The 12,237-nt window shown below is 38.6% G+C and overlaps 1 protein-coding gene across 2 annotated transcripts in view; it reads right to left on the reverse strand.

The window, feature by feature from the left end:
• Window positions 1-12,237, reverse strand: part of ubxn11 (UBX domain protein 11) — a 63,715-nt gene that overhangs the window by 30,499 nt on the left and 20,979 nt on the right. For both annotated transcript variants that reach the window (XM_043717511.1, XM_043717513.1), the window contains one exon: window positions 1,028-1,245. In XM_043717511.1, coding sequence (XP_043573446.1) covers window positions 1,028-1,245 — 218 coding nt within the window. The remainder of the gene's footprint in view (window positions 1-1,027; window positions 1,246-12,237) is intronic.

Below are 12,237 nucleotides of genomic sequence, written 5' to 3' on the forward strand. Positions count from 1 at the left end.
TGATTGACAGTTAGATTATCCACTCAGCACCTGTGAGTGAAGATAATGCCTCTTGACTGTTTACCAGTGTTCCACCATTTCTACTGCATCTTCCCTGCCAATGACACACAGCATACCCAAGGACTGAATGGTGTTGTCTGGGGAATTTTCTGTAAGGTATGATTCTGTGAGTCAAACTCTTACTTGGCTGGTCTGTGAGACAGCTCTCTCGATTTTGGCACTAGCCCTCAGATGTTAGTAAGGAGGACATTGAAGGGTCGACAGGATGTGTTTGGCATTGTCATTTCTGGGTGCTTTAGTCAATCCTAAGTGGTCTGTCAAGCTTCATTCCTTTTCTTTCTATTGATGATGCAACCAAGTGGCTTGCTAGACCAGTTCAGAGGGCATTTAACAGTCAATCTGACTAGACCTGGTAAGGACGGCAGTTTTCCTTTCCTAAAGGGCATTTGTGAGCAAGATTGTTGTTTAATGATCATTAACAATGGTCTCAAGGTCATCATTAGACCTTTAATTCCAGATTTTGTTGCATTTCATTTCCACCATCTGCATTGGTAGGATTCAAATCCAGGTTCTCAGAACATTCCCACTCTTGCAAAAACAACCCAGATTCTCCAGACTATTCATGTCACTGAAGTCCTTCATGCCTAGTAGCACTCTAGTAAATTTCTTTTGCACTCTGATTAAGGCCTTTACATCCTTTCTAAAGTATGGTGAATAGAATTGGACTCATGCTTCTGATAAGGTCTAGCCATTGTTTTATAAAAGTTTAGCATAACTTCCTTTTGTATTTTATATCTCTATTTATAATGTCCAGATTTCCATGTGCATTTTTAAACAGCTGTTTCAACTTGTCGTACCATTTTCATACATAAACATTATGGACTGATTACATCATATACAGACTTTGTACACAGTATGTGTCATTGTTTATTTTCCCATAGCATAATGTCATGCAAGTTATGCTCTCTTGAACTTTAGGTTGTATAAGACTGTTTATAGTACACACTGTTTACAATACGTGCTTTACCTGAGTTGAAGGTTCATCGTATGACCTGAACGGACCATTAAACATCACAATTCCATTCTTGAAAAGTGAAAGTGGTACAGGGTCTGGTCTCTTTAGCCGAGCTCCGCCTGTGATGTGTTCCACCCTAGCTTCACCTTCACCAGCCAGAATATTCAAATCTTTTATATTTTCTACAACCAAATTAAAGTCCATTTGAAAAGATTTCAAAGCTGTATCACCTGTGAACATACAGAGAAGTAAGAAGCATGAGAGGGAAAGTGACCACCAGTGTCTTGTATGCGTGAGTTCCACATAGATAAATAAATGGTGCATTGCATTCCAGGGGAAGCTAGATATACATGTGAGAAAAGAGTAACATAATATGTTGACAAGGTTAGTTGTGGTAGGTAGAGATAGATCATGTGGAGTATAAGCTTGTACCATTTCAGCTCACTGGCCTATTTCTGTGCTGGGAAATTCTATATAATTCAATGGAATACCTCTCTATTTCTATTGTGATCCTCAAAAGACAGTGGTTGTAATACATTGCAGATTGTGAGTGGGAGGAGAAGTGAACAGAGAATTTTGAAAGACTAGTTCAAAGAGATGTGCTTTGAAACCAAAGGAGAGGATAATGATGAGGTCTGAAGTAAATTTCCTAAGGACAGAGGCTCGTTGCTGATGAAATGACTTCCTATGGAGGAATGGTGGAAATGAGCTGTAGCCCACAGTGAAGGCAGCAAAGAGGGACAGTAGGGTTGGGCGGTTGAAAAAGATCACTGAGGTGTAGTGTGCTGGAAGGATTTGAAGGTGAATTTGATGTACTGGTAAATTATCCACAAAACACTGAAGTCAGTGTGAAATACAAGTGTGAGGGTGTAGTCTGGGCAAGCTGAAGTTTGTGGACAGCAGAGGCCTAAAACTGGAAAAAAAATTTCTATATTAAGAGTATTTCCCTGTCAGGAGAACAAGGAAAAGAGAGATATGATGGTGAAACAATATCTTGCATTTAACCTGGTGCCTGTAATATAATATAAAGTGCCAAAGGATGCCACAGGAGCAAAACTTGACACTAAATTACATAAGGAGATTTTAGGGCAGATGACCAAAATTCTGAAACAAAATGTTGGATTTAAGTGTCATCTTAAAATTAGAAAATTAGAGAAATGGAGTAGTTTAGGAATAGTGTTCTAAACTTTAAGATCTAGATACCTCAAGTTGTCAATTATGGAACAATTAAGATCAGTCATGATAAAAAACCAGAATAAGTGAATATAGATATCTCAGAAAGTGGTGTGACCCGAGGAGATTCAAAACCAGAGAAAGGAAATTCTATGCAAGGGATTTGAGAATAAGAATGATAAATATAAGTTGTTGCTTAACCAGGAACTAAGAGTGGTGAGAACAAAGGCAATGTGCAAATGTGGCAAATATCAGAATAGATGGAGTCTTGGATGACCTCAAGTTGATGAAGTGTGAAACATTAGAGCTGACTGGCAATGTGTTGGAATAGTCAAGTCTAGAAAAAAAAGATATGGATGTGGGTTTTGTACAGATGCCTGCAAGAGGGATGGAGTCATTGGCTATAGAAAGGAGTTTGTAGCAGAGATTGAAGGTAAAGCATTAGTGGGGTTGGAGAAATGGAAGAAAACAAGAAAGTGGCAGAAAATAAGAAATGGAGATAAGGAAGGAAAGAGAGAATAAACAGAAGTGAAGAAGGAGAATGACAGTCCTGAGATCTTCTTCAATATGAAGTGTTCACCAACTCAGGAAAATACCTCAATACTAACTGCTTTCTGCTTAGACAACCTAAGATCAGATACAGTAAAGAGCTTGTGACCTATAGGCATTGTCAGAAATGCTTCCTCCAAGACAAACTTCCGAGTGTAGCTGGTGAGAGACTGTACTTCTATTTACTCTAAACACTTAACCCAACATTTCCTGTCATGCTGGAACAAGGCTCAAAATATAAGGTAGATTTCCTGCAGTTTAGATGCATGACAGTTTAGAACACCAAAGTTGTGAATAGCTGAAGATACAGGAAACTTGAGTAGAAAGGGAACTTAGAAACTGACTGAAGTTAGACGTTTCTAATTTCCTAAATTGTAACAAATACACAGCAGGGTGGAATTGGAGGAGATAAGGCCCAAGAAGGGGCCAAGCAGCTGGTGACATTGTAAGAGAACATGTTTTTTGATTTTAGCAGAAATACCAGAGAGTGAAAATCGACACCTAATTGATTATGTGGTTGCTGTCTTCACTCCATTTTCCAATTTAAGTACTCTCTTAAGAGACTAGATTCTGGGCAGGATGTTGTGAGGGTACGACACATACATTACACATACACTGTCACTAGCACCACCCCTCAACTAGTGCTGTCTTACCCCAACACAGAACAGATTTGTCGGCCTGGTCACTACAGGCACATAGCAACATTGCAGAAAACCTGCTTATAGTTCTGTTAGCAAACAAACGAGTATTACCTATCTTCTGGGAATGACTACCCAAAACTCATTTCATCATCATGTGATTTTTATGTTTATCTGAGAGTCCAAGCGGGAACTCACCTTAATATTTATCTGCAAGCCAACACCTTCAAAAGTACAGCATTCACTTTGGACTGCACTAAGAGTGTCAGACTAGACTAGATGTTCATGTTCTGGAATGGGGCATGAACCCATAAGGCCCTCTGATTTGAACAGTGTATTCAAGATGGCAACTACTTGCTGTGTGAAAAGAAAATATACTTTTCCCTTCTTCTTGATTCATTCTTTCACCACTTAGCTTAATGCAATCCTTGTTACCACAAAATTTACTTTTCTCTACAATATTGGTGGAAGAAAGACCAATTGGTTACTTCCCAGATATTTGAGAGAACATCCAAATATCAAAATATCAAAAAATGACAATGAGGAGAGTCCAGGAGGCAGGCAGTTGAAAGAAGACTCAATGCAAAACATGGGCTTGGACTGTTCACTGCAATATTAATTCCTAAACACTCTGCACTGTTGACCCCTAGACTCCCTCATGGCTATCTCCTGGAGGAGTTAGAGATTCCAACTGATCAGAGTTTATTTTCTTTCTCCTTGGTACAGAGTTAATTAGTGGACTAAATAATTAGAAACAATTCGATCTGCCCAGCTGCAATCCCAAATGTCTGAGATCCAGATTCCACACCATTTCAAAGTTGAAAAGGATCACTGTGCCCTTGGACATTAGTTTGCAGTAAACAGGAGTCCTATCTGAAATATTAAATTGTTCTTCACCTCAATCCGTATCGGAACGTTGGTGCACTAAGTTACGGCACCAACATTTTACAACCACATTACCAAATAAAATGGAGCGGCTTTGTATTGAGGCAAGATCCACAAAGAGAGACTGGATCAGTTAGGACTATATTCACTGGAATTTAGAAGAATAAGGAGATATCTTATGGAAATCTAAAAAATGCTAACAGAACTAAACAAGGGAAACCCAGAAAGGATTTTGGTGATGACCAAAGAGTTCAGAACCAGGGGATCACAGTATAAAGAGGTAGGCTTTTAAGACTGAGATAAAGAGAAATTTCTTCATCCAGAGTGGCAAGCTTATGGAAATCTCTCCCACAGAAAGTAGGTGAGACCAAAACATTTAAATGTTTTCAAGAAGATTGGCCTGGACTGGTTGGAGCGAAGCATCTATATTGTATGATTCAATGACTCTATAAGCTGATAGATATAGTTCTTAGGACTAAACGGATCAAAGGGATGGGGCAAAAGTGGGAAGAGCGTACTTTGTTGGATGATCAGCCATGATTAGATTAGATTGCAGAGCAGGCTTAAAGGCTGAATGGCATATCTTTGCTCTTGTTTTCTATGTTTCTATGCAATGTACACATTCCTTTGTGACTTAGGTAGTTACTAGTAGTTAGGTGACGTTACTCTATGCATCTGGTTCAGAAGGTAATCCTATGGTTCAGAACATGATGTCAAGGACGAGGGAAACCAATTCTCCACCATGCTCCCCGTCCCATTTCAAATATCTCTAATGCATTTGTTTGATAAAATGCCACCTTGTTTGACCTACTGGTGAGGATACCTGGCACATAAGAAAAGCTGTTTGGAATCATTGTACCTGCCAGGACTCAAGCGATTATTTCATGGTCATCACAAAACAGTGAATGAAACATTATATAGTTCTGGCTGTCGAATATGAATATTGCATAAAATATGAATTTTCTTTCTCCAACTCTGTGTGTCTCAGCCTTCAACACTATGGTAGTCAGCCCTCCCCTGCTAACTGCACTGAATCCATAATTTCACCAGAACATGCCTGAGTGGTAGCAATATGTGCATACAGACAGCTGGATAAAACACTGAAATTAAACCTGGATTTATATTTTTTGGAGAATCTGACCTCCAACAACAAAACTGAAAAGATATGAAGGGATTAAAACCCAGGCTCTGACAGGAAACGCAATGGAACAGAAGAAAAACATGAAGTAGGGATTCTATGAAAAGAAAGACTTTTGAATGCCAAGTTATGTTTCTCTGAGACTTTATGAGTAGTTGAGGATGTTAGGTAGCAGCTGTCCTATGTACATTCCTAAAACTGCTCCAAAGGTGTTGCATCTTGCTCTCTGCTGCTTTTATTCTTGTCCATCCTGTTAGTGACTGCAGGAGATTGGAGAATCTGTCCCAGGGTATAACTGAGGGCTGTTAGTGTACTTGAAACCTCTTGGATCACACTGTTCATGTTATGTTCCAACTTTTGAATGCCTTTGATAACTGGCTCCTCCAGGCTGTGATAATCAGAGGTCTGGACAGAACCCTGAACATCCTGGAGTGCGATTACATCTTTCTCCAGGGCACTTGAGGGTTCATGAGGCAGAGCCTCACTGCATGGCAAAGCAAGCCTTGACTGAGGTATTGTGGGCAGTGACCCACTTTCACTGGAGTCGTTCACTTCAGACTGCTGCACCTGATGCTCACTGCTCTCCTCAGTTGCAGGATCATGGTCCCTGCCATCTGTGGGAAAGAAAGACAAACCATAATCAGCTGGTGGCATAGGAGGGCGGGCAGCAATCTCAATTAGTTAAACCAGTTTAAAATGATTGCCATTATTTTCTGAAACAGTGGTTTGAAGAATCATTTACTTTCCAGAAGATGTGGAGGCCCAAAGGATGAGACTTTGACAGAGTGAGACCATGTTATGAGAATAGGGAGCAAGATATTCTTTTGACTGACAATGCAGAATTTCTACTTTGCAAGGCAGAAGTAAATAACTATAGCAAACTAAATCAAATCTAATAGATATTAAAACAGGCAATACAACAGTAGTGGTCAAAAGAGCAACAGACCACGATCAAAAGTATCAAGCAAGCTATCTCATCACAGAGTTGCCAGAATATAGCAGGAAGCAATGTTCATGGTGACTATTTAATAACATATGTATGAGGGTGTAAACATGTAAGGACTTACCTGTGTGTGAGCCCCCTTTGCAGGGGCAGGAGTAAGACAGTCTGATCCAAAGATGTTGTAGCAGATGATCTGGCCTCTGTTCTCAGCCTCCTGCATTGTTCCTCTACAACACAAGCTTGAAGACTCAGCATTGATTTTAACAATGTCAAATTCACTGACATTATCAGACCATCCACAAAATCCATGCAGCAATTCATTAATTGTTCTTCAACAACACCCTCCAAATCTGCAACTTCTAACACCTAGGAGAGAAAGGGCAGCAGGCTCATGGATACACCACCACCTGCACATTCCACTCGAAGCCACACAACATCCAGACATTGGAAATATATTATTTCACCGTTGCTGGGTCAAAATCCTGCCACTCCCTCCCTAACAACACTGTAGATACTCCTGCACAATAGTGGTTCAAAAAGGTGGCTCATTGCCATCTTCTCAAGAGCAATTAGAAATGGCAATAAGTGGCCTTACTGATGATATCCATGAACACATGAAAATAAAACCACTATAACCACTCCTTTTCTTTCCTAGACAGTGAGAGACAGCAATGATTTTGTGTTGCTATTAAATTGCTGAAGAACCTCAGCAGACCTAGCACCATTTGTGGAGAGAAAGCAGAGTCAATGTTTCAGTCCAGTGACTTGTCTTCAAAAGTTCCCCAGCAATTTCTGCTTTTTTCTCAAATTTCCAACATCAGCAATTCTTCATTTTTGTTTTTCTATTTTTAATGTAGTTGTGTACCTGAAAAATCATTATTCTTTTCACAGTATGCGTGGGTGGAAAGTACTGCAGAATGCGTGCAAATGGAACTTGCATTCAAGATATCAGAGAATCAAACATCACAGAATGAAATATCGCACTTAACCCTTCATGACTGTGACATTTTCTGAAAGTTATTCATTTCTGCAACACCTCTGCTCTTTCACAGTGGCCCTGTTTCCTTTCCAAGTATTTGTGCAATTCATTTTGAATTTGCTTTCGTCACCCTTTCAGGAAGTATTATTTCAGATCTTGATAATCAGACATGAGAAAGATCATAGGAGAACCAGACAAATTAAGAGGAACAGATTTCAATCCCACTCCGACCCTTCCTTCTGGAGTAGCAGACCCAAACAATTCATACCAGTGTAAGAAGGTTGACTGGAAGGAATTAGAAAAGCAGAGTTGCTCAGATATATTGCAATCTAGAACTCAACTGGCCAAGTGTAGACAACACAGAGAGATTAGGATAGCAACTTGCCCTGAGAAAAAGAGAACTTCTGGACATCAAGAACTTCCAGAACGAACAAGGAATAATCAGATATACTGTAGAAGCTTGAGTTGTTCTGCAGCAGGGAAAGTTAAGGGGAGATTTCATTCACTTACTAATTTAGCAATTAAATAATTTCTTCTAATTTGCTGTGTTTCCAGTGCCAAAACGATTGGTAACCAAACGACACAAATTTAAGCTAATAAAAACATAAAGTATTGGAGACATGCAGCTGGTCTGAGAGCATTTGTGGAGAAAAAAACAGTGAATGTTTTGAGTCCTTTACAGTCTTCTACAGAAGTGTAGAAGAATTATATAGAATTCCAAACATTGATTGGTTTTTCTGTTCAGCCATGCTGCCACTTTGTCGTTATTTCGGATTTCTAGCATCTGCAGTATTTTAATTTTAAAATAAAAATTAAAAATAATTGGCAAAAGCATTAGATATGACATGAGTTTTTTTTGTTTTTACATACAAAACTTCTCACTAATAGCAGCCTACAAATATTTAGCCCATGCAATTTTAGATATTGAAAATCAGAAATGAAAAAAAGATAACACGATGCTAGAATCACGATTGACACAATAAAGTTTGTTGCTTCAAAATGTGGTTATGAATGTGGCCTACTTTCAACACCTCAGTTCACTAATCCTATTTACAGCCTTCACCCTGCTTTAAAACAAAGATCCTGGTCAAAATTAATCTCTTTCATTCGATTGACAATGTGAGTAACCAGTCTATCATTAAATCACATTCTGAGATGCAAGACCCTTTCCTCTGGATTGTTGAAACTCGCTGGTTATTTTTAGACTTCTAAATTGAACAAGTCATGCATGAACATCTCTGTATATATACATCTTGCAAGACTAGCACAATACCACCCCATAGGGAAAACTGCCACAAACCCAAAGCTTTCAATGGTGAACAAGGTGTCCAATTGCATAATACCAGATACATACAATGAGAGAACTAAAGAGAGGAACAATGCTAACACGGAGCCCTGTAAATATGGAAAGTAACCACATGGCCTCTTGCTGCAACACTATCATATTCAATGTGAGATTAAAAGTGGTATAAAAAGAATGACTAATGACAAAAGCAAGGCCAGGGGAACATTCTGTCCAAAAATGAGCCAAAAGAGTTCATATGAACATACAAATAAGGAGCATGTGCAGGCCTACTCATAAAGATTGCTCTTCCTTCCAATAAGAACATGGTTAATCTGACTGCAACCTCAAATCCATATTCCAGATTATCCCTGTAAACTTTCAGCCCTTGCTGAAGAAGGATCCATCTACTTCCACCTTAAAAATATTCAACAGTTTCCACCTCTGGTTCAGGAAGAGAGTTCTAGAGACTCACAACTCTGAGAAAAAAGTTGTGCTTAGCTTCGATTTTAAATAGATGACCATAATTTTTTAATATTGATTCCTAGTGGAATCATAAGTGGAAATATCCTCTCCACATCTACCCTTCAGAACTTTATAAGCTTCATTCAAGTCACGTCTTACAGTTCTAAAATCCAATGGATACAAGCTTAACTTATTCAACCTTTCCTCATAAGGCATCTGATCCAGTCTAGATAGTAGGATAGTAAACCTTCTCTGAACTGCCTTTAACATTTACATTCAAATTTTGATGTGTATTGCTAAAGGAATAGAATGAAAAGTTGGGAAGTGTTGTTGCAACAAAGCCTTAGTGAGACCACACCTAAAGTACTGTGTACAGTTTTTCTCTCCTTACTTGAGGAGGGATCCAGTTATATTGGAGGCAGTTCAGAGGAGGTACACTAGGTTGACTCCAGAGGACAGGCGCTTGTCATATGAAGAGAGATTAAGCAGTTTAGACCTATACTCTCTCGAGTTTAGGAGAATGAGAGAAGATCTATTTGAGGTGTATGAGATGCTAAAGGGGATTGAAATATTATGTGTAGGAGGGATGTTTCCTCATGTAGGAAATCTAGAATGACAGGTCATAGTTTTAGAATAAAGCATACTAGATTTAAAACAAAAATGAGAAAAAATTACTTCTCTCAAAGGGTCATGAATCTGTGGAATTCACTACCCCAAAGTGTGGTGGATGCTGGGACATTGAATAATTTTAAGAAGGAAATAGACAGATTTTTAAAATTAGGTTGAAAGGTTATGGAGAGCGGGCAGGAAAGTAGAGTTGATGCTAGGATGAGATTGGCCATGATTGTATCAACTGGCAGAGCAGGGTCAAACAGACTATTCCTGTTTCTAGTTATTGTGTTCTTATTCCTTCTTAAATAAGGTGACCAATACTGTGCACAGTACTCCACATGTGGTCTTACCAGTGTCCTGTGAAGCATAACCTCCCTATTTTTGTGTTCAAGTCCTTTCTCAATAAATCATCACATTCTGTGACCTTTCCTAATTACTTGCTATTCCTGCATTCTAAACTTTTGCAATTCATGCACAAGGACACCAAAAACCCTCTGCATCTAAAAGCGCTACAATTTTGGTAGAATTAATATTGAAAGTATGTAACTTGTAAAAACAAACTGAGGGCATGCTGTGAGACAATGTAGCACAGCAATAGCAATAGGAAGGAAGCACATGAACGAGTGTGACTCCTTCACTTTAAGCAGGTAATAAACAATTGTTATATCAAACCACCACAATACTTTCAACCTGGACAAGTTCTACAGTGACATCTCTTCACTCCAAATTATTTTGTTAGTATCATTCTAGGAATCCAGTATCTGTAAAAGTTCAAAGAACATATAAAAGCATTTAACCCATTGTGAGGATCGATAAAATTATGGAGGGTTCAGGGATGGGTGCCAGGTTGGTGGAGGGTGAGGGTGCATGGTTCAGGGCATCACAGGGTAGGGAGAGGAAGGCAGAGCTCATTAATGAAAGTATACCACAGACAGGGGTATGGGAAGGCTTGTTGGGGCAGGGAATGAGGAGCATTTGGATAACTTAAATCTGGCATCTATGCACAAGAAAATAATAAATTAAATAAAAAGAAGAAATAAACACTTGGTTGGATAAAAATTAAATAAGGAGGCTAGAAGTTGAAGCTTTTCAACTTGTGCTTATCAGAACTAGAATGCAAGAATAAGACTTCAAAGAAGAAAGTTCCTCATTGAAATAGTAACCATAGGAGGGATGTTTCCTCATGTGAGGCAATCTATGATGAGAGGTCATAGTTTTAGGATAAGACGTAGCAGATTTAAAATGAAAATGAGGCAAAATACTTCTCCCAAAGGGTTCCTCATGTGGGCTTTTTCTCTTTCATTTAATCTCTTGAAGAAAACACACAAGACAAGTCCACACATAGGATTTAGACACTAGAGGAGGCCATTCAGCCCTCTAATCTGTTCCACTAATCAATAAGATTATGGCTGATCTGAGTTTGGCCATCTCCCAGAAACCTTGACTCCAATAATCTATTGAACCATGTTCAATAACCTAGCCTCATTCCTGTCTGAGAAAGAGAATTCCACAGACAAACAACCCTCAGAAAAATAAAAACTCTCCTATCTCAGTTTAAAATGAGAGACCACTAATTTTAAACTGCGAACCCTGCTTCTAAAAGTCCCACAAGGGGAACCATTCTCTCAGCATCACCCTGTCAAGCCCCCTCAGGATTGTATACCGTCAATCTTCTGAACATCAACATATCTGCACAACCTTTCCTCTTAAGATAGCATCTTCATCCCAGGAATTAGTAGAATAAACCTTCTTGGAAGTGTTCTAATTCAATTATATTCTTATTGAAGTACACAGATCATAACTGTACACAATACCCCAAATGTGGTCTTGGCAACACCGTGAATACCTGTTGCGTAACTTCCAATTATATTCCATTCCTTTTGCATTAAATGTTAATATTACATTTGCCTTTCTAACCACTTACTGTATCTGCATATCAACCTTTTTGATTCATGCATCAAGACACTTAAACCCCTCTTTACCACTGCAGTCTCTCTCTCTCTAATTAAATACTATATTGATTTTCTATTCTTCCTTTCAAAATGGACAAGTTCACATTTTCCTCCACTGTACTCCATCTGCCAGCTTTTTGCTCAATATCAAAGATAGAAAACCTATTAAGTCAGCATCTCCAAACACAATTTTAGACATGTTTAGGAAGTGCATGGCTTTCTACTTGAGTGAGAAAGTATTCCTGAGGGAATGAGATCAAATTCCAAGCAAAATGCTATTAATAGCCTCCAACACATCCAGCTGATGATATGTTCCATTCACTTAAATGGAAAATTTACAGTATCTATAATGGTTGATAGATATATTGCCATTGTTTTCTGCCCAAATTGTGCATATATTTTATGTTCCATTCTGAAATTCCATGGAAATATACTTGACTCAAGGAAAAAAATAAAGATTTGCATCTATACAGTGTCTTTCAAAACCACAGATCGAGTTAAAACACTTCATAGCGAATGAAGACTTGTTTGAAGTGTAGTAATTATTTCAACTTCTGAGTGTCTCCATTTCTTTCTTCATCTTCTCAAAGTGCATCTTTCCAAGAA

Source organism: Chiloscyllium plagiosum, chromosome 27 (assembly GCF_004010195.1).
Source record: "Chiloscyllium plagiosum isolate BGI_BamShark_2017 chromosome 27, ASM401019v2, whole genome shotgun sequence".
Taxonomy (NCBI): Eukaryota; Metazoa; Chordata; class Chondrichthyes; order Orectolobiformes; family Hemiscylliidae; genus Chiloscyllium; species Chiloscyllium plagiosum.